Source organism: Homalodisca vitripennis, chromosome 4, assembly GCF_021130785.1.
Source record: "Homalodisca vitripennis isolate AUS2020 chromosome 4, UT_GWSS_2.1, whole genome shotgun sequence".
NCBI lineage: Eukaryota > Metazoa > Arthropoda > Insecta > Hemiptera > Cicadellidae > Homalodisca > Homalodisca vitripennis.
This window is the reverse complement of record NC_060210.1, coordinates 157,259,378-157,284,074: the sequence shown is the minus strand read 5'-3', so window position 1 is coordinate 157,284,074 and position 24,697 is coordinate 157,259,378. Positions and strand designations below refer to the sequence as shown.

General features: G+C 29.7%; 2 protein-coding genes across 2 annotated transcripts; both read left to right on the top strand.

Annotated features, from left to right (window-relative positions):
* The first annotated feature begins 6,320 nt into the window (after positions 1-6,320).
* LOC124361508 (partner of bursicon) lies at positions 6,321-13,305 on the top strand. The gene is made up of 4 exons (XM_046815565.1): positions 6,321-6,571; positions 9,090-9,198; positions 10,679-10,803; positions 12,097-13,305. The coding sequence occupies exons 2-4, from the start codon at positions 9,090-9,092 to the stop codon at positions 12,265-12,267; spliced, it is 405 nt and encodes a 134-aa protein (XP_046671521.1). The 5' UTR covers positions 6,321-6,571; the 3' UTR covers positions 12,268-13,305.
* A 2,900-nt stretch (positions 13,306-16,205) lies between these two features.
* LOC124361507 lies at positions 16,206-20,654 on the top strand. Its single transcript, XM_046815564.1, has 2 exons — positions 16,206-16,411; positions 19,684-20,654. Exons 1-2 carry the CDS (start codon positions 16,402-16,404, stop codon positions 20,619-20,621), a joined length of 948 nt encoding a protein of 315 aa, XP_046671520.1. The 5' UTR covers positions 16,206-16,401; the 3' UTR covers positions 20,622-20,654.
* Positions 20,655-24,697: the final 4,043 nt, after the last annotated feature.

The following is a 24,697-nucleotide window of genomic DNA, read 5'->3' as shown; positions in this document are numbered from 1 at the left end:
TAAACGGTTACAAAAATTATGATTATGAAATAATATGGAGTAGCATATTATTGTAAATAAGAAAAATTACACAACATGGTAGGGTAAGTGTGAAAACTATGATTTTGATGAATTATAGAACAAGCTTACAAAGACACCAAGCCCATCTTACAAATATTGAGGTTTCACTATTGACAGTTTTAGGTTAAAACCCTTAAAAGTAACTTACTATAAATATATTTAACAATCTTGAATTCCCCCATAAAATATTTATAAAAGTTGCTCTAAACACAATTATTTACTATCTTTATTTTCAAGCTATTACACATTTTTTTGAAAAGTTAATAGTTCATATTATTTTATGTTTGTTTATATAAAAGATTTATAAACACACACACACACACACACACACACACACACACACACACACACACACACACACACACACACACACACACACACACACAGGAATCCATACAAAAGAAGAAGAATATACACCCATACAATTTTGATAACTTACAATAAACATATATATATATATATATATATATATATAATATAAGTCAATAAATTTTAAAATTAAGATAAACTAGCAACTTATTTTAGAGTTAACATTGACATAAAACAAATTATCATACAAGTAAGATAGAAATACTCGTACATAAACTATTGTAAAACTGAATCATCAGACAAAATAAAGTAAATTCTTTAGACCAAATACCACAGAATACATTAAATCTTAATATCAAAAACAAGGAGATTGTTATGCAAAGTAAGTTTACAACACTTGGAGTTATAAAGTGAATTTAGATCAGCTGGTGACTTAAGAATAATGGAATTTATTCTCTTGAATGATGACTTAATATGAGAATGACAAGAACCTTTTTCGTCAAGAAATTTATTAAAAAAACACAAAGTTAATCAACATTTGAGTTATTAAATACAGTCATACATTTTATTATTTGTGTTAAATTGGTGAATCTCGATTTTTGTAAAAGAACAGAATAGACATTTACTAGATGATGACCACTTTAATATTGGATGGCAACCAGAACTCTCAGATCTTCAAGGATTACTACTACCAGTATTAAATCCACACTAAACCAACAAGGATGATTGGAAGATGAATAAATGTCAATGGGACACACAAAGTAAAACTGGACTTGAACTCAAGTAAGATCTACCTAATTTATGATTCCAAATCTTTCAAAATTCAAACCTAATTTTTTGTATAAATTCAAACCTAACATGCACCACAACCTTTTCTATTTTGGATATAATTTTTTTTATGTGCCCATGGCAGTATAATTCACGAAACCCTGTATCATACATGTGACAAATAAACTCAATAATAATTGTAAATCAAACGTTTATTTGTTTATATCAACAGCTAGTTAAGCAAGGGCAAAGAACGAGTTAATAAATAAATAAAGCAAAAGAAAAATTAATTTCTTCATTCTATATAATGATTTAGGAATAACCACCAAAATGACATTATGACATAGAAGTCTGTGGACTTAACATTAACGAGCATCGACTGTTTATTTACGCTTACCATCCTTTTGCCTTAGTAGCTGTTAAGATGTAATTTTTGGGAATTATCCCAAATTACTTAATCCTTGATTAAGTCAAGTTTATAAGCACCAACAGCTCAATTGTTTAATAGGCTGCAAGTATCACACACAACATCCATTTTAAAGCCCATATTCAATTTATAAACCTATGGTGAAGTTAATTTTAACACTGGTGAGATCTAAACTTTACTCACCTTGACGGTTCATATTAGGACTATTTTCAATTCAGAACTACTAAGAGTTTTGGCAAATTTCCTTCAAAATTTAAGAAAATTTTTCTCTAATGAATATTGTGAAAATTCTTATTCAGAAGAGATATTTCAGTTTAATTATGTTAATCAAACTGAATTAAATTTTTTATAAACTTTTCAAAAATTTAAACAAATTACATTTACAGTGATTAATCGTATAACTGATCAATATAAAATGTCTAGAAAACTCCTGCTGTTTCTTCTTTTTTCATGTCTACCAAATTCTTATGATTCATGTACAGCTACTCAGCATAGTCAAACTGCAGAGTTTGTTAGTTTTTGTAGATCATACTTGATACAGTCATAAATGTCAGGAATCTTGGAGATAATCAAAGAAACGTTTTGTTCTTTGTGCAAAACTCTTCTCAATTGATCTCTGTTGATGCATCATCAGATTCATGTCTCGCCACAACTTCCTTGGTGCATCTAATGTTCATGAGTTGCTGGATGAGGTGTTGTACTCTATTGCAACATTTAACAGGTTTCTTGATATAGTCCATGGTAGTGTTGATGCTGAAGGAGTGGCAAGAGTGATTTTTTAGGTTCAAAATTCTGAGATAACAAATTTTGTTCTAAGTGTTGAACCTTGTTATTGTGCCTGCTGATATGCTCAGTCTGCTGAAGCCCTATATAAAAAGGGACCACTGACTAATACTTTTCAAAACGTATAAAACCTTTTTATTCAGAGTTGGCTCAGATAGTTGATACATCAGATGGAACTGCAGATCATGCCTGTTATTGTTAAGAAAAATAGTAATCATCCGTGCCAACCCGAATGTGAACCTTCCTTTTATTGCAGCGTCTGGTATCTGACACTGTCTCAGACGTGACTCTGGAATCTGGAGTCATGTTCGTCTGAAGAGATCCAAAGAGAGCCGATGACAAAAAAGCTCAAAACGAACCATTTACATTGTTTCAACATCAGAGACACCTATAAATAGGTGAAGTGGTAGTCTCATTGTCTCATCAAGTACACAATTGAGTGCACTACGATGTGATCGACATGATCTCTAAGCACGGTGAGCAACCGAGTTTTCTACATATAACGTAGCTATGGTAGGAAGGGTTGATTCAATTGAATTCTGAGTTTAGCTCAAGAATTGGCCATGTTCCGGTGCTTGCTAGGGTCACAATTATTGTCTAGTAGATTGTTGGTGTCAGCATTCTTCACCATCTACACTAATTCGGGGTGAGTTCCCCCTCCAGTGCGAGTATCCCCTTGGCGAATGCTGCGATATCATATGATGTGTAGATATTGAGGTTATGGTGGAATGTACAGTGTAGTCTCAGTAGCTCCCAATCTGGCACTCACCACTGACATGTCTACTTGGATACACGGAGTGAAAAATGTGACCAAGTTCCTTGGCCTGCACTTGACCAGCTGAGGTAGGGTCTTCACCCCACTTGAAGATTAGTACATGAGATGGCTCCTTTGGTACATCATCATCGCTGCTGGAACCTCTGGGTCATCCTTTGGGCTGGTACTTTATCTGGACTTTCTGGTTGATGCCAGAGAAGTGACACTACCTGCAACAAATAAATTTACTCAGAATCAGAATGCTATTTACTCAGTAGAATAATTGTTATTACATGTTTTTGAATAGCGTCATAAGATTTAAAGTTCATAAACATAGAATATAAATAATTTATTTTTATAACTATTTACATACTATTGTGTACAGCATGTACATGCTATGTCTATTGGAAAAAATGGTGTATTGAATATGCCGTATTGATTAGGGATTTTAAGTTTTGTTTTGGACTTTAAATAGCTCTCTTCATTTTAATATATCTGGGTAAACGGTTTTAAAACTTAATTCCTATATTACTAATTCTTTTCTTATGAAAGCATAGAATATGTCGATCAAAAGTATTATTATGTCTAGTAGTGTAGTGATTATAATTGCTATTAAATCACTTTGGCAGTCCTTAGCTTATTTTACACATTCAAAAACATACAGTCTATATTTCTGTTAAAATATTATGTTGAGGAAAATATGCTTCACAGAATCTCTTTGTTTTAATTTAGAAATTAATGTCAATGCCATTGTTTGTGTAAATTCTGTGTATTGGTTCCATTATATATACTTTTACTGTAAGCGAGATGTGAGTGAATCATTGCATAATAAGTGGTCAATAAGGTTTCTACATCACATATACTAGACATTTACCTACATGCATATATGCCAAATGATAATATATTGACACTGTGAGTGGCATGTTCATCACAAGATAAGATTTTTATTAATTATATAGACTAAAAAGTAGTACTGTCATTTTCATTTAAGAAGTCATCAATTAAAATGTTAATATTGAAATGTTTTTTTTTTTTTTTTAATTCCTTGTTGAAGAATATATAAAGTTAGATTTGTTTGAATTCAGGAGCAAATAATTTGTGCAAGATCAAGATAAGATAGATTTCTAAATTTCCATGGGTACATTACCAGTACATACCTCATACTTTCATACCTTTTACCAGTACATTAGTATTATCAGCATACATGCACACTTCACTTTTGTTTATGTATTTAAGTAATCCCTGAACATAACATAAAAACTACATGGAACCCAGGATAGATCATCATAATCCATGTTCTACAAACTATAACTGAGAGAGAAATTTTCTTAAATAATTCCTATAAACATTTTCCTCTAAAATATCTATTTTATATACTGCTGCCTTCTGTTTAGGTAATTAGCTTAAAGGTAAACCAAGCTAGCTTCCTTCCACATACTACTATTCTGTTTATTTATTAGCAATTTGTGAGACACACCATGAGAAAAATTAAGAAAAATACCTGCAACATTTTCGCCTTTGTCTACAGAGTCTATTATACTTTGGACAAAGTCTACACTAGCTGTGATTATTCATTCTCCAGGTCTGAAGACATGTTCTTTGCCAAAGAGTTGATTTAACTTAAGATATTTTAATAATTGAAAATAGACATAGTGCTTGAGAAAATTTCCTTCTCAATCTAGAATGGCTTGTACTATCAACTAACCAACCCATAGTTTGAAGATCTTCATATATTTTTACCTTTCCAGCTGTTAAGATTTTATAACAAGAATGTATTTTTTATTAATTCATAGTAACACATTATTTCAATTACGGTACTCATCGTAACCTTTGTATTCATGTCTTAAAAAACTCCCTCCTAGTATTCAACATAAAAAAAAATTATACACACCTCATTTTAAAATTTTAGACTTATTTTAAATATATTCTTAACTATTAGTATCTTGAATTTCATAAAAAATAGATTATCTTTACGGTTTTCTCTGTGTTTTGAACTGCATTTTACTTAAAATTAAATCCGGTATTTCATAACTTTTTAATGCAAATGTTTAGAGAGTTTTCAATTGAACATATTGTTACAATCATGGAAATGAAATCAAAGTTATGATAATATTTTAGATATTTTTAACAAACACTTGATGTTTAAGCTAAATATTATTATTTATAAGTACTAACATTAAAAATGTTTAAAATAACATCTATCTATCTATATTTAAAAAAATATAATTTCTTGATTTTTGTACATCGATCTTAGGTATACAAAACTATTTTTTTGTATTAATATTTGGTATTAATCGAAAGATTTACACCCTAGATGCGCATTTAGTGAATTTGAAATACATAGAGCTATGCCCAACAGACTTATCAAGTTTTAATGTTAATCTTAATGAAAGAATTTGTATAGCTGATTATTAAAATATGAGTAGCAGTTATTCTCAATCCATTATCCATCTTAATATCCTTAGTGGATGATAGATTGAAGGATACAAATTGCAGTAACAGTTTGAAAAGCAAGATCTAAAGCATTTCTACATGTCTCTCTTGAGCCCAAGTTTACCTGTACTAGTTTCTAGCATCTATCATGACACTAAATCATATTCTTTAATACAATTAAGTATATATTGGTTAAAAATAAAACTAGATACACTGTGCTGACTTAGATTGGTAAATATTTTGCTTACCGACTGTTTTTTATATAGTAATTTTATTTGTATCATTTTAGATTTTGTAAAATATAAGCATTATAAGTAAAATAATATGGCACAATATATATAAAATAGGTGTACAAAAATAATAATTTTCAATTCATTAAACAAATTAATCAATAAAAATTGTTATATTTGAGAAATAAATTATGTTATCAGCTTATCAATTTTTAATGCAAAATACATTGTTCATACTTCCACATTTAATTTATTTAAATTTTATCATATATTATATTATAACAAATTGTTATCAATTTTTTTAAAATTGTAAATAGTGAAATTTATCATAGTACAGTACTTTATTTGGATTAGCTGATGCATAGAAACTAATTGCTTAAAATTTCTTGCTACACTGACTTGATTTTGGAATGCATTTCATGAAATTCACAATGGAAATTCTAACAAGAGAACACCAATAATTATTTTGTATATAATTAGTTACAAAATACTAAATAAATATCAATTTGAAATATTTGTTTTTAAATTTTTGGCTACACAAACGTCTGACTGATCTGTTTCTTACATATTACATAGTCAGTAATTTCAAAAGATGTGTCCTATTATTTTAGAAATGTATTGTTTGGTGTAGGAATATGTGTATATTGGATGTTATAGGTTTAGTGGTGCCATGAAATTACAGTGTACTTGTAGCCCTCGATTGTGGAGGGTGGAGAGGGAGGCTATAAGAACTGTTCTTGTCAGAGTAAAGGCAGTCATTTGCCCACATCACTCCCAGCTCTCTACACTACTGTATACAGAGAAAAGGTCTGGATTTCTTCTAATAAATTTCTTTCTAAAATATTTATGATATAAATGTTATAGTTTTATTGGATTAACAATGGATATTATCTGTATAGACATTTTGCGTTTTTCATAACTGCATTGAATGGCTTGAAGTATATAGTAGTATAGTGTACTACTTGTTTATTGTTGTTTTTGTTATTTTAATAATTATATATTTTGAAATATTTGTAATTTATTTTTGTCTGAATAATTATTCTAATAAGACCTACAAAAATCCATAAAAAGTTTGCCAATATTTGATTTTTAATTTTGTAAGCTATATATATATATATATATATATATATATATATATATATATATATATATATATATAAATAAGCTATATATATATATATTTTTTTTTTGATTGATCACAGTAGTAGTAATAATCTCAAAATATAATAAACAAATAAAAAAATACATGTTGGATTAAACTATGGGGTTCAGTGGGTAAGATCTAATGTGAGCTTTTCTTTTAGGATATATATTTGTTCTAATATAGGATTTTAATATTAATTTGCATAATGTTTAGTAAATTTGAGAATTTTTCTTATTGATAATTAAAATGTTTAATTATACTTTTGTATTCATTTTTAAACTTTTGGTTTCAAAACTTTTTAATTTTTGTCTAGCCCTTCTTGAGAATGGTTTGATGCTATTAACTGTTCAACAAAATATTATATATTTTATTTTATTTATTGAAGACGGTTTAAATAGAACTTGTTTATTAATATTTAGTTATTTCTTATTATGAAAATTAATATATTTATGAAGTGTGGTGATTATATGTACCTCTAATAATGTACTGAAATATATATTAAACTTAAAATATAAAAGCTTATACCATAGGTGATTTTGTACTGGATTGAGAGAGTATTTAAGGAGTACTCTCTCAATCCAGTATAACCATAATGACAGAGGCATTAATTAGGCTTCTTTTTTTACTGAAAGTAGGAAGTCAAGAGGAGGATTTAAAATTAAGTTTATTTCAAAGAAAAATGTATTAGATTTCATTAATAGTGATTGAACAGATTTCTTGGATTTAGTGCAGTTATAGAGACAAACAAGTCATGGCCTTGGTCTTCCGTGTGGGCCCGAGCTAGATTAGGGACAGAACAGCTAATTCGGATGTCTGCATTGTAGAAATACAATTGTTACATGTACTTTATGCTCTCTCCTGTTTATAAACCATTTGTGGATTTTTATTCAATATAAAATGTAAGCCTAATGGCAAAAATTGAAGTTAAATATTTCTTCTGTAAATATTGGTTTTCTGGTATCTAACTTGTATGCTCTTGTTTTCAGATTTGGACTGATATAAATGATTTATAAGTAATTTAAAAATTTATAAAATTAAAGACTGATGGTTAAAAGTTTTGTCATAAAATGTGACAAATTTCTTAAGATATAATATTCTTAATATATATTATATATGAAATATTAAAGACTTTCAAACAGTTTGTGAATTAATAAATGTTGTTTCAGGTTAATGTTTTGAAGTTTGGAAGAACGGTTTTAGTTACTTTGTTTGAAGCATTAAAGTTTATTTTTTCAGTTTTTCTTTTTAAAGGGAAATAAATCATTAAGTAAATCATTTTTAGTAATATCTATAAATAACATGTGTGGCAACAAATTTTATTTTTATTTAAAATTTAATTTTTAGACCGGGTTTTGAATTCTTTCTTTTCATGCGCAAGTGTTATATTTTCAATGAAAAACTTGTTTATAAACTTTTTGAGTGATTAATACAGAGTATAAAAGACAAATAAATTTATTTCATTCTTGGATAAATATAAAACCCAAATTAATATTACTTGAATTTAATTTAAATATGTGCATTCAATAATTTAGTTCACTTTAATAAGGGTTATGGGCTACAGGGCGCCTCCCCACTATCCTTAAACAATTTAATCTACAACAGTAAAATTCCATTATTTATTACATCAGAGACTATGAAATAAGTGTGTTAACTGACAAGATAATGACTTCAACCTTAGTCCCCTTAGGCTTAGGATTTCTCTACACTGGCCTAAAATACTTACTGAAATCATTGGAGCTGTTTGATCAAATTTCATGAAATATTGGAGAGGAATTTGAGAAATTTGAGGCACTGATAAAAATAAGTTTCACTCTCCAACTTCAGGGCCCCATCTTTAAACTTAAATCTAAAATGGATAAAGAGATTGGAATATCTTTCAGTCACTATGCTTTATCTCAGGATTGTTTAAAAGACCATTTAAAAACAATGGTGTCCCTGTTTTTCTAAATGAAATTGTGCAACGCAGGGAATAACTGGTACTATGGTATGATGACTGTTTAATCTGAGAAATAAACATTTGTATTTTCGAGTGACCTCCACATTTGTGTGGATACATAAAATTTGAATTTAAATGGCAGATTTTTCTCACATCAAATATTTGATATATATTTAAAAACTTTTCAGATCCCTTTTACTAATCTTTTTTATCTATTTATAATAAACAATTTTTTCATGTTTCAGATGGATGTAGTGAAGTTAGTAATCCTGCTGGGCGTTGTGTTGGCAGTGGCTCGAGGAGAAGGGGAGGAGGCCTGTGAGACCCTGCCGTCAGAGATACACATCATTAAAGGTAACATTTATTACATGTTAGCAGTGCTTGTTTCCTAAAATGTTAGGTGCCTGAATGCAAATAATTTTTAACCATTATCAACCCCACTGCCACCTACAATACAATTGTAACTCAAATTTTTATTAAAGAAATCATTTAATACAATGTCATATTTGTTCTTAACAAAAGAACTAATGATATTTTATTCTATTTTACTTCCTTTTATGTAGCCAAGAAGTTATACACTATAGAAATAGAATAGAGTAGAATAAAATTTATTGAACATAACATTGTCTCATCACAATAATGCGATACAAAACAGATGCAAATGTCATCTTAAATACATACTGTATACTGTATTGTGTATAACACTGGCTGATGTATATTATATGTTTCTCCACTTAGAACTGGTTTCAGACCCTGATTGTATTCCCTGAAATCTGTTATTATATCTCTAATGCTATCACGATGTTCAATAAAATCACCAAATACTGTTCTATTATTTAGCCCAAATATATGTCATATTATTTCCCAAATACTTCTAACATGATTCTAATAATATATATAATCAAAAGTTTTTTTAATAGAAATGGATTCATGTACAATTAGTGAAAACGTTTAACTCTTTACTAAGTTATTTGTTCAATTTTAATTTGTCTGCTCTAGAGTATGATGCACCATACTTGAGCAGGCAACATTTGAATGAGGTCTAGTTCTGTCTCAAACTCACAAAACTGTCTGTTTAGCCTTAGATACAATCTAGAACAACTTCCACCAAATGCATCACTTAAGTAGAATGTCCATTCATCATTAAATATGACTGATAAATTTAAAATGTACATCATTATGCATTTTTTTACAAAATTTCCATACAAACTGAAAATGGTATGTAGGCTATATTGCTTATAGTTGTCTACACCAGACAATCACTCTTCTTTGTAGTGTACTCTCCTATTTAAAAGATTGATGATGAATTAATAACATTTGAATGATTATAATGGAACTTAGTATGAGATATGTTGAACTATAAAAATAAATTTTGAAACACTTAAGCTTTTCTGACTAGCCACCACCTACTAGCACTTCTAACATGTTCCTAACCAAAGACTGAGGAATAGTGAATTCCCTTGCACACAAGAGTACTCAACCTAGGTGTTTGCAGAGTTGCTGTAATTGTTATACTACAAAGTTAGTAATGCATTTAGATTATTATGTAATTAATTTCCAATTGAAACCTCTATTGATATCAGTTAGATTACAAAAACAAAAATATAGTACAAATTTACAAATGGTTTGGATATTTATTAAATGTATTAAAAACTTGCAGTATTGACTTATGTTATTTTTATAGTAATTAGTAATACAGGTAACTAAAGGGTTTTTACTGAATAGGAAATTTCATGTTTCTTTTATAACTATGTATTATATATGTTTAGATCAGAGTGTAAATTATCTGAAGGAGATTTAGTAAGTAGATTTACCAGTTGTGTGACTTATATAGAGGAGTTTGATGAGCTGGGCAGACTACAGAGGACATGCAATGGAGACGTAGCAGTGAACAAGTGCGAGGGAGCGTGCAACTCTCAGGTGCAACCCAGTGTCATCACTCCAACTGGCTTTCTCAAGGTATTTACAGCATGCTACGTTTAAAATAGTTTTTCCGACTCTGTCGGAAGAAGCAGATTGATTTTGTGACAACCAAAATATTATTGATATATTCTCATGGAATTTTATATGTACTCAATATCTCAAAATGTTTAGTAAATGTTATAAGCATTCTAGAACATTTTTTGTTCATTCTATAGATTCATAAATAACAGAGTTCTGAACTATTTAAAAGTTTTAACAGTCGCTATATTCAAACTAAATGGTGTACCAAGCTGGCCAACTAAAATGGGGACATTTGTATACCAAATCCACCTAAAATAGTATCTCATTACTGGTCTGTTTCCACTCATAGGACTATGTCACATGTACTGAGATAAATATGTCAAATGTACTGAGATAAATATGTCAACCTTGCATTATAGTCCAAGAACCGAGGGCCTTGCATTGCATTGAGACTCTACAATCTGGTTTTTTTTAATTGATAGCGGGTTTCTCCTAAGAAAGTAGTTTATTGTCAGCTGTGCTATTTTTGGTGGGCATTGAAATGGAAGAGTATCATAAGGGTTAAAAAATATGAAATGATATTATTTTCATAAAATATAATATTTTTTTAGACACCAACCATCAGACACATAAATTTATTTTAATTGAGCGTCAACTAACCATTTGCAGACCGAGTAATTGGCCTTAGAGTGGTGACTTTCTTTATCCTGTTGTCTGATGGTTATAAAACTATTATTTATTTATCATCCTGGGGTTTATGCTGTAACTGATTACATCTAGATGATTATTATTCATTTAGTTAGTTCAATTTCTCCATCAGTGGATACAAAATATTGATGGTTAGCAAAATAAACTAGATGTTAAACTACAAACTAATTTATTTGTTTCTGAAAACAAACTATTGTTGAAAAGTCTATGGACATGTCAACTGACAAAACTGTAGACATGGAGTCAACAAATTATTCTTTTGAATTTACAACATTTTTAAAGAATTACAGGGGTGTAAAATGTCTAAGATTGGTTGGGAAATATCTATTGTAACTTAATACTGTTGAATTTGAAGTATAAAATAAAAATAAACTTTATGTTACCTTAAATCCTATTCAATTTAAAATAAAATGAATTTGGTCAGACAGGTTAAAACTTACACAAATAAGACTCCTTTTATTATAAGTGATGACTGTAAAACCATATATTCAATTGGCTATCCTAACACAGTTGGCTATGGACTGAAGGGACATGTAGGAAGGTGTTTATGCTTAACAATTGAAGATATTTAATGAGAATTGTTTTTTGATTTATTTCTAGGAGTGCTACTGCTGCAGAGAGAGTTTCCTACGAGAACGAGTGATCACTTTGACTCATTGCTATGACCCAGATGGCATGAGACTGACCTCACAGAACCAAGCTTCTATGGACATCAAGTTGCGAGAACCTGCAGAGTGCAAGTGTTATAAGTGTGGAGATTACTCACGTTAATTAACCAAGAAGATACTTGGTTAAAAATATTTCAGACAGACATATTTCCAGTTAATAGTGTCAAGAGTGTGAGTAACGTTTTACAAATTTTTACGCAGATAATGTATATCATACATTATTCTGATTTTATGTAATGTTTTATTATAAAGTAAGATGATAAAATAAGGTGGACACATAAAATAAGATGGTATCTGATATGATAATATTGTCACTCAAGAAGTTAAACAAAATTTGCATAATTTTGTCAAAAATAACGTTTTTATCACGTATAACATAAAATATGTATAATAATGGCAAATAATTGTAACCATACCTTTAACATTAAAATTGAATTACCTTATGATTATTTGTTGTTACAATAATAATGCTTACCATTAGTAACCATTCTCAAAATCATTATCAGCTACATATTTAGATTGTCTAACACTATAGGACGAATATCATATGCTTTTTGGTATTGTATTTAATTTGTGATGATAAACCATTTTTTGTTTGAGCTGAAATAATCCACGTTGACTTAATAATTATGATCTTTACATACCGTACTTCATTTTTGTACTTAAACTGTACAATACCACTGAGTTTATCACTGATATATATTGTCGACCAGAGATCCCTATTTTTTACACTTTGTGACAAAACATAGGTAGAAATTTGTTTGTGTAATCCAAGAGATTTTCAAAAAGAGCCTATGAAAAAAATATTATAGCATAGTTTAACTGGTTTTTTTAACTTTGTAGCTGTGATTAGAGTAACAATGATCAAGTAACCAAGAGATTAGCATTATATTTTATGCATTCAGTCATAATATTCAAATTTAAAAATTTAAAAACAGTTGGATTATTATTAACTAACTATTATAGATTATAATAAATAGATTAGAAACTAATAACAGAATGTAGACACTAAACTGTAAGTAATCAGTTTCATCAAAATATCTATCAATCGTTTTGCTTAAAATATACCTTGTTTTTTACCGATCCCCCCCAGACTTTACAATATTTCATTAGATATGATGAGTAATATAATGAAAGCGGTTAATGTGTACATTTTTACAGTGATTTAATTACAAGTCAAGATAAAACTGTTCAATATATATTTTACAGTAAATCAAGTTTGAAATGATTCTGATATTTACACATTTCTATTTTAACATAAAAAATAATGTTTTTAGACAATTATGTGCAATAATAACACAATGCACTTAAATTAGTTTACCATAAATATATGAGAAGACCAGAAAGTAATGGATTGTAATAGTAGTGTTTAAATTACTGTATTTTTTATGGCAATTCTCAATGTTTGATAACAAACAGTTAAAAATACCCAAAGCTTGTATATCAGATAATTTTCTAAAGAGGCTATTAAATAATAGTAACAAACTAACATGTTTTTACTAAATTATGATGTACGCCTGCATAATTTAGTTTTTGTTTCAATTTGTTTTGAAGTACTATGATGTAAAACTTGTACATATAGCTAGTTTACATGTTGTATCCTAGTATTCTCTATCATAGAACAGTAATTTTGTTCTACTCAGTGCTTAATTGTAATAAAACTGATATTAATACCAGTACTATTGTTAATAATATACAAAACTTTAACCCAATATTCTATAAATCTCTTTTCCCTCACATAAATAAAACAATACCTACCCACTTTCCAACTCCCTATGAATGAAATAACATGAAGAATTATTGTAGAATAAACAAGCTAGACACTTAGTGAGCAGGTCAATGTGAGGTACTATACATTCATCAATCGGAACACTAACTTCTATATCCCAGCTTCAGTCATTCTACCAGACTCCATCAGTGGTCAAAGAGGAACATGATCAGATATCTTTGTGTTTAGGACAAAAAGCTGAGGAAACCTTGCACTTTAATCATTGAATAAAGACTTCACCACAGGTCATAGAGTAACAGGATGATATATTCAGTAATGTCACCTTGGGAAAAAGGAGGCATTTCCTGTTCCAGCCCCTTTGAAGTTAAAGTGGGCTGTGGACAGTTCTTCCTCATATTCAGAGCAGCAAAACCCTTTTTAATTAAGACTCCCCAACCCACTGCAAAAATCATCCTGTACAATAGTAAACTAGATCTATTGATCAAGTTAGCCTTGTGTATCAAGTTATCTTGACTGTTTGTGGTTAGTGATGTGCTGCTCCTGGACAGTGCTGTTCATCTCGCAAACATTTTTGATGAATAGTACTTACAATAAAAATTGTATGCAATTTTCAGTTTCATTATGACCCCAAAAACGATTATACAAAAAATATATTTTATTCATGAGCACATTTTATTTGAAGGTAGATTTATACATCATTTTTAGAAAATCTGCAAATGTTACACATGTTTACCTTGTTACAGACAGTAATTACTATTACATTACACATAGTGGTTTGTAGAACTTTTGATCATAAATAAATTATAAATAAAACAGTTTATTAAATTTGACATATTATTTAGTATTTTTACTCTGAGCTAATATTTTACAAGAGCATACAATTGTACATAAAATAAACTTATTTTTGATAGTTAAAACATAATCAATTTTTTACTTGTTACTAACAAATATGTATAAATAATGCATAAAATATGGAATCTCTTCTACAAAACTCTTTGCTTTATACTAACCCACTACAAAGCATAGAGTTTTATAATTGTATTGTAGTAATATAATATTAAGTTGTATAATAACATTATATTACTTAAAAATAATAAGGAAAAAACATTTAGTACAAATTATAGCCATGATAATGCATTTGTTAGGTAGAGTATTCGTAAATTTTACCCATTCTAAGTACGTATCAGCCAAAATTTCAGTTATTACTTCCATGTTTTTAGAATTTAAAATTGCAACAAATTTAACTAAATTTCAAAATTTACTTACAATTTGCTAATGATGTAAAACTGTTATGCAAATGTAAATTAAATTATTACTGAATCAATTTTTAAAACCGTTTATTCACTAAAAACTTAAAAAATTAGATTTTGTTAATTAAAATAATGTTTAAAAGAGAACATGTGGGTCATTCTGAGCACATTGTAAGATGAAAACAAAATACTTACAATTTACCAATTACTTTAAATAATTAGCTCATTATGTTTAAAGATATCATTTATTAAATCTTACTGCTTTTGTGCTAACACCTTTTTTTGTTATGGAATCTGTGGTACCGGTATTGAATTTTTAAACCTTCACCAATCTTAAAAATTAACCAATATTCACCAATCTATTTTTTATATTTCAACCCAAAGTTAAATCTTCATAAGACAAATAACCATACCAAATTGTAAAGCTGTAACTTAAACAATATGTAAGTTTAAAACTCTTTAAAATTTCTAGATTAAATTGTTACTATATTTTTGTTATCTCAATTTGTAAGCAACAATTCACACCTGTGTCTGACAGGGTTTGAAAACGCCCTGTTCTACATTTATGTTTGAGATGATACCTATTTTATTTTTCTTGCAAGTTTTAATATTCTATTTAAAATGCAACTGCTATCACTATTGTTATACTCAGGAGTGCTCTAGGAATCAGGTTGAAATTATGTTTTGTAAAGTAAAGTAATAAGAAGGGTTTTTAAACACTAAAGATACTATAATCACCTAATCACTTTTTACTGAAATGCTCAAGTAGTTATTTTTACGTTAACTGTAATTTATCTCAAAATTAATTTACATAATTTATCACCCCCTTGTTGTTTTGTAAGATATAGTTTTAATCTTAACAGAAAGGAGAGCTTCCTACTCCATCATATCAATCTTATTATTGATCTTTAATTTTAAATTTTAAATCTTGACACTACTTCACAACGAAAAGTACAAAGTATTTTGTTCATTTATACTGGCTAATAAAGATTAATATTATATACAACAGACCTACTACTTCATAATTTGTTTACTGTAGTACCACAGTATTCACTACATAGCAGTGTAAATAGTGCCTATAACCTTCTGATAACAGCTGAAACAGGATAATGTGCAGGCACCTTGAGAGCTGATAAGACCGGGACTGAGCAACTTGTAATAACTAATAGGATAACGGCGAGGACACGGTTTAGTAATTTGAAGTTTATTTGTTAAATGCGAGAGTGTTGTTTAAAACACAACTCTGAACTATGAAGAAATGGTTCCCAGTGAGTATAACTCTGTTCTATACTTATATTAATTATACTAGAACAAAAATAAGAATATTCATACATTTTATAAAGCTTTTAATGTTTGGAATACAATCTAGCTACTTTTATGATTACAGAATTTGTTGCTATGATAAAAACTTTCCAAAACATGTTATAATCCAGTTGCATGAATATCTATGCAATAAAGCATGTTATATTTCAGTTGTATCTATACAATAAAAACAAATCACTAAATGTGTTACTAAGTGCCAATCTTGATAGCGGCTGGACCAATGCGGCTAATTCTTTTTGTAACATAAACATTGAAGTCTGGGGAATGTTTTTGATATGAAAAGTACTTAAAAAGTTTTCTAGAATGTTATAAAATTTAGAAAAATAATAATGATTTTAGGAAACATAATCCAAATTTAACTGGGTACTAAACAATTGTTGAAACCAGCTGAAGTTTGCCAAAGATGCTGAAACATTTGTTGACATTTAAGTAAATTTTCTGACAAAATATGATCATCAGTGTAACGCAAATTGCAAAGACAAAGTTATTATCTAGTCTTTACTACATATTGTGCCAGAAATTAATTAATAACATCTAGTACACAGGAAATACTATTTAAACACTGATATAAATGCACCTAAACAAACAAAGTTGTTAATTATTTTCCTTAAAGAAATACACAATTCTCCAATAATTTTTAAATTAGTCTTTATTAGTAAAATACAATGCCACAAAACAAGTGGTAGGCAAAGTACAAAGTGGTAGAATGTGCAGGCAGTAATAATTTCTTTAACAATATTACGATAGCTTATTTATGTTTTTTGATGACTGGGACCCTTATTTTGTTTATTATCTTAGAAAACATTTCACTCATTATTTTTAAATGAATAAACCTTAATCTTTTTAATAAGTTCATTATTATATAAAGCTGTTTTTGTTTTAGTTTTTGATATTGATGATTTATCAGTTTAAAAACTATCCAAGAACTAAATCTATAAATTAAATAAGTTTAAATTTCTGTTCATCATTATAGCATTTGTACAATGCATGGTTATTAGCTCTTTTAAACATTTAGTTATTATGTTTGTACTTGTTTTAAATTTTAACAATGTGTTGTTGATATGCTCTCATTCCATTCTTGTGCTTTATGTTTGAATTTATAGTACATTTTTTTTATTTTTCAGTAAAGATAAAACTGGTAGTGAGTTCTTTGTGATTCAAAAATTATATGAGTATAAATTTGTTCAATGTGTTGTTGAAATTAGAAATAATTGATCATAAGAGGGTGAGCCACACAGTGTTTTATTCAATTTCCTCTAATAATGAATGAATCAATATTTATTTTTTTAATGTTTCAATGTGACAAATCATTTAATACAAAATGCAAAGTTTGTTTTCCAAGTGTGTAATATTTTGTATAAGTCTGTTAATGATAGAATAGCTTTGTGAATATATTCTCCTTAATATGTACATTGTGTACAGATTACACTTTTAAACTACACCTAGAACAAGTGGCATAACATTATCATTTGAATTTACAATAATGAATTTTGAGTATCAGTAGGTCATAAAAGATTTATATTTAAAAAATAAATATAAAATGGTACCTTACCATGTAAACAGCTCCAAAACCTATTTTTTTTTTTTTTTTTTTTTTTTTAATTATCACTAAACATTTCGGAACAAAATTCCTACATCATGTGTATTAAAAACATGAAAGTCAACGGAAGTTAAAAGTATGTAAATGTAAAGTAACATTTACTAAAACTCACACAGATTTAATAAATAAGACATAGACAAAGTAATAATGTTCATACACATAAATGGTAGGCCTACTGCACTTGGACAGCTACATATCCAACTGTGTCTGTCTTATTGAATCTGTGTTTTTTTAAATGTTATTTTACATGTTTACTTACACCACACTTACATTATAAACGTGGTGATAGGACATTAGTCTCAAAATATGCAGTAATAATTCAACAACAACAAATTTTGGAACTGTTGACAAGGTATAACACCACATATTTAAATTAACTACCGTTTCATGGTTATTATAAACATGGATTTATAGATTTAAAGATATGAAGAACTCACTTTACTTTAAATATTTACTTAATGGAAAAAGTAACCCATTTCTTTCAGTTTGTTTCTGTTGTTATTATTTCAGAAGTTATTACTACTTACTGTGTACGAGTATACCTGGATATTTGGTAGGGAAGGGGAATCTAATAGTACGGGAGCTAGCAACGTTTCTAAAACAAGAATTTCAGGTCAGCTGAAATTTTGATATGCTGTTTTTCTTGCTCTTTCGGTTGGAGTCCGGGCTATCTGGCTGGCGGTAGTGGTTGCGTTTATTAATGCGCATCTTACCTGCACAGGTAAAAATCCTGGAGCGCTTCGGCAAATGGACAACATGGCGTCAGTCTAAAGTCACATGTTTGTTTTGTGTAATTAAAAAAAAGCACTTCAAACTGTCTCTCTCCAATCACCTGTCTCATTTATTTCAGAAGGCAGTTCAATGTCACGGTACTTTAATTTATATTTTAAACGTATATTCAAAACTTCCTGGCACTTCTTCAGTTTATCAACCACGAAAAGAATGATTTTATCTTTATGTCCTTTACAGAAACACATTTCATTTTACCACTTGCGATTGTATCAAAATTAATAAATAAACATCACAAATAACACAAACACAAAACAAACATGTGACTTTAGACTGACGCCATGTTGTCCATTTGCCGAAGCGCTCCAGGATTTTTACCTGTGCAGGTAAGATGCGCATTAATAAACGCAACCACTACCGCCAGCCAGATAGCCCGGACTCCAACCGAAAGAGCAAGAAAGACAGCATATCAAAATTTCAGCTGACCTGAAATTCTCTCTCGAAAACGTTGCTAGCTCCTATACTATAAAGTCTTCTAAACGATGTCATGTGATTGAAAAATATCTAATGTTTAACTTCTCAACTGATATTCACACAATGAGAAATATTATTAAACATAGTTTGAGTGGTAATTCTTTTTACAATTACTAAACATGTGTTATTGGTCATTCTTTTTACAATTACACATCCCAGAACCAGAGAAATATAGTTATTTTCATTGAAATTGAAACAATGTATTATGTATTTTACTATACGATAATGTAATTTTCTAAGATCGTATCATGATCTATGATATGATATGATATTATCTATATCATAATCTATCTATGATATCAAAACATAAAATGAAACATTAAAAAGTCACAATAACTGTTTTCTCTGTTCCAGCAATATTGCTGCTTGTATGGAATATAATAATGGCGGTAAACACAACCTCGAAGACATATACTTGTCCACATGAAGATGGATTATTTTATGCAACAAATGAGGATTGTAAGTTTTATTACAGATGTAAAAATGAAGTTTTACGTACTGGAATTTGCTTTCCTTGGCAAAAGTTCGATGTACACACGGTGACCTGCAGAAAGATTAAAGAAGTGGATTGTAACTCAGAATATGCAGGTGTCTGGCGACCTATTTATGAAAAGGTTCCTGAACCTAATAGCGTGACAAGTCAAGTTCTAGGTGAGGAAATGTTACAGAAGACAACATTGCAGGGAAATAAAACTATTGGGAATAAGAGTAGTAATGAGGAAAATAGAGTAGGGAATATACCAAAACAGGAAAAAGTTGAGTGGGAAATTAATAAGATAATATATAAGCAGATTTTAAACTATTTGTTACACATTAAAATAAGAAATAAAAGTATCATTTTAAAGAATAATAACATAGAAAACATAACTGTTGAGAAAGAAATAGAACATAAAATTTTAAGGAAAAGACAAATAAATATAAATAAAACTTTTCTAGAAAAGCAGTTAGAAGATAAATCTGTTTCCTTTGTTGGAAATAAAGAAATTTCTAATTTACATGAACAATTTCCAGAAGTTCAAAAAGAAATTGATGGCTCACGTGGAACAGTAAATAGTGAGGTAACAGCGAGTAAGGCAGAAGTATATCCCTCCACAGACAACAAACAGCAACAGTTAACTGCTGGTTATTGGTACTGGTGTGGCTCAGGGAGATATGTATTTACCACAGACATTGGAGAAGGAAGTTCAATCTGCCTGAACCTACAGGATCCAGAATCTACAGACAGAGAAGATTCCACACAACAGGGAGAAGGGACTGGACATACATATATTGGGTCTAACGCTTACCATTAGACTACTGTAGTCTCAATAAAGAAATTTTATTTATGTTTATGAATTTCTTCCCAGCTAATATAAATATAATCAGTCGCTTTTACATTGCTTGAAACAAGAAAGCGATAAATTCTGTCCTTTGGGACATCTTAGGATTAGATACCATTCATTATTGGTGCCATTGTTTACACTTTTACATCTGTACACATAATATATTTACAAAATATGAATCATTACACTCTCACATTTGGTATTATATTTGTATTTTTAATAGTGAATGTGTTAAATATTGATACTATGAAAATATAAATTCTGTTTCATAACAGTTAGTAAACTAGTAATTCTATTTAGTGAATTTGCTGTTTTACTGCTATAGATTGGAACTACATATGACAAAGGGTGACAAAAATTTTTGAGCATTTTACTGAAATCACTGTTATATAGAATAAATAAAACAGAACCCAACACTCACCCCTGCAACAATCGTCTTTTGTCACATTCTGAGGAAGGGAGTGACCCTTCATCGTATAAGTTGGATTTATATGCGACATATAATGATACTTAATTGGATTGCTTAAACGACTTCAGTAACACAAACAATCTAGACTAATGGGAAAGAATCTTAGTCGGTATCTGTAGCTTTTTTTAGTGAGATCACTTGTGATATAATATACTCATGACAATTTTGAAGTGGAAGTAGGTATATTTGAGGTACTCATTATTTCAGTATTCATGAAAAAATGAAAACACAATAGTACATAGTAGCTTTTGCAAAACAGAAGCACAAAAAAAGATACATAAATAATATTTACAATTTAGTTTTCATGAAAGTGCACATACGCATGATTCACAGGCCACCCAACTCACTGTCTTTGTTTGAACCTTCAGAATTCATTCTTACAAAATATAAGTGTTTTTAAATCTTATAAAATATAGTGTTCGCTATATTATCCTATTTCCTTTGTTCAGTTAAGGAATTATATAAGTTTGAATACCTACCTAATTAGTACTGTATCCATCATCAAGGCAAAACAGACCCGCTGTCTTCTTAGTTTTATCTGTTGTCATAAAATTTGTGCGTATTGCTTTGTGATTCCATTTTGCAATGACCACGTGGTGTTCGCTATCACTTGTTTCTTCTAACTGTTACAGAGTAGAGAGTTCTTTGAGTCTCTAGTCTAAAAATAGTGCCTGGTCTCTCAGTTTATATTCCTTTAACAACTGGAAATATACTGACCCACAATGTTAAAGGAAGCCAATTTCTCATACCTTATGTGCACACTTTCATAATTTTGTTAATTAAATTGTATTTTATGTTATTTTAATGTTTCATCAAATAACTATAAAGCCACTCTGAAATGCAAGCCAAAAGCAAAAATGATGAAACTGCTCTAAGGCACTTTAAATAGTATTCTGACATAACATTTTATAATTCTCTGAATATTACGTTACACAATTTTGCACACTTTTTATCCTATTGAAAATATCAATACTGTATATAATTATAACACCAGAATCTCAGCTATACAATAGCACATGTGGTTTTTCAATATAAATAGTTTTTAATGGGGGTAAAATAATTATTTTAGCCATGACTAATAAGTGGTTGCTTGGCAGATCCCAGTTACTTTTGAATCAACCAATAATTGGTTTAATGGTTAAGATATTTTTTAAAACTTGTAGGAACAAAAGTTGTATGTATGTGATAACTTTAAAAAACAACAACTGTTATTTTCCAACTTCCATCTCATGCCATTATGGCCAGACATGTGGCAGGTTTGCAGTGTGGGGCGATCATGCTCATTTCCCACTACAATATTTGTCACTGCTGAGTTCAAGTAGCTGGTTTGCGCTTAGCTGCAGTCACATAAACATGGCCGCCTCTCTTAGTTTTCCTGCCAAATGTGAATTAAGGAATCTTGCTTGTTTCCTGCAAGCAAAAGAGAATAGCGCAAAAGAAATCCATCGGAGATATGCACAAAAATCGCCGAATGGCTTCAGCTTTGACTTTTCTTGAATCTGACATTCGGTCATCTTTAAGCTTTTGACGCGATTCATGCACAACACCATCACTTATAATAGTTTTTCCATAAACACAAAGGATTCCTGCTGCACTATTCTGAAAGTGACAAATATTGTAGATGTGCAAATCGACTAATACATCGTTGACCTGGCAAGTGTCTTGCCGTCATGGCGTGAGATCAGAGGTTAAAAAAAAAATGCTTTGCTCTACACTGCCTAATACTGTTAAAAAGGTGTTATACCTTTTGTAACATATAACGATGGCAAATGTCCGAAATCCTGTCATCCTTTCAAACCTTCCATCGCAAATAACAAACTTTAAACAAAGAAATGCCCAATAGCTATAACCAATTCATTTAGTAATTTACTTTGTCCAGTGAGGTTGGATGTCCAGCACAGCTGGCCACTAAAAAAATATGTTATTTACGAGTATATTCTATGTTGTTGTTTGGAAAATGTAAAAAAATAGCCTATAGTGCTGGCCAACTGACCTGACAGGATAATTTGGTTAAGTGCAACTACCGAGCTGACACAGAAATATCAATCGGCAGAAATGCTGGACATAAACCTGAGATATTTCTCAACCTTGTTGTGCGCAATTACACACATAAGATATTTGTCTATTGGCCTGCAACATTTACCAAATATGTTGAAATTTAAGTAATTAGTTTTTAGTAATATCGAGAACACATGGTAAAGTAGTATTTATTCTACACATTTATTTTCTGAACTATGCATATTGTTTATACTTTTAGCAGCTGTGTCCTACTATGTTGCAGTTACAATTGATGTGAGTGATGTAATACATGATTTTGTTGTTGTCAATATTGACAATGAGTAAAAAGAAAAGGGTCACCATTAAGAGAAGGGTGACTTTCTAGCAAGAACTGCAGCAATCCCACATGTTTTGGGGAGCACAAATCCTGATAAAGAATAGCATTGTTTATTTATACTATTACTAGCGGGCCCGGCGCGCTTTGCTGCGCATTTCAATAATTTTTTGCAAAAGTTGCCCGCGGCTTCGCACGCAATTTCCCGTTGAAAACAGTACACTATATTCACTTATTCTTTTTCTATCACATTCTAAACATTGCTGAGATAATTGATAGTCGTTCCATCGTGAGCCTCTTGGGCGTATTATGAAGGTATGTACCATATTCCTGCCTCTATCTAGCTGTTACTCACGGCTTCGCACGCAAATCTTAAGAACCGAAGTCCTTATATTACTTAGTAAATTTTTTTTTTTACTATAATAAATTTTAGATTAAATTAGTTATATCTCCGATGCCACGATTGAGCTTGCTTTGTTGTCTCGATCGAGAGAATATGTACACACGGAGTTTTGAGAACCATACTTCTGTCAAAAAAAACAACTAAGGTTGATTTTATAACATTCTTTATATTTGTAGCCAACGTAAGATAGTAATTATGATATCTGCATTACTCTTCTGATCAAGCATGAGCATGGTTTATATTAAATAAATATTGCAGTTAAAGGTGAATTTTTACGTCAAATTTGAATTGTATTATCTGGATAGTAAAGTCTATGTTTAACAGTGATTGCAAAAACAGTTTAAACAAAATTTGTCGTTTCTCTTAAGCTTACTCTATGCTTTAAAACTATAAGTGTAATATATGTTTACAAAGAACAGCTGATTAAAAATTTGAAAAGACGTTAACATATGTTTGCTGCAATGCATTTCTTATGGGTATTTCTGTAACCAGTGGGGCGGAATCCTGAATCGGGAAAGGGATGGGCATAGCTTATAAACCTTCTCCGTGGAAAAATACATATACGTACAAATTTTCATCATGATCGGTCCAATAGTTCACGATTCCATAAAGGACAAACATACAAACATTCATTTTTATATATATAGATTTCTTCAAAGTGTTTTATCCAGAACAAAGTTAAAAGTTATGGTGTATATTTTCTTACATGTAGAATGTGAAATTTCTTTTGCGCTTACACTATTTTGGAAAAATTATAACTTCTACATTTACCAAGATAAGTACTTTAAATTTTGAGTGGTAGCTAGTGTACTAATATGCTACAGTAATAAAATAAAATAAAG

What these genes read in the sequence shown, in the direction of transcription:
- LOC124361508 (XM_046815565.1), top strand. Translation starts at nt 9,090, where the DNA reads ATGGATGTAGTGAAGTTAGTAATCCTGCTGGGCGTTGTGTTGGCAGTG. An exon ending in AGAGATACACATCATTAAAG is followed by an intron (nt 9,199 to 10,678) that starts GTAACATTTATT and finishes TGACTTATATAG; the next exon opens with AGGAGTTTGATGAGCTGGGC. An exon ending in CTCCAACTGGCTTTCTCAAG is followed by an intron (nt 10,804 to 12,096) that starts GTATTTACAGCA and finishes ATTTATTTCTAG; the next exon opens with GAGTGCTACTGCTGCAGAGA.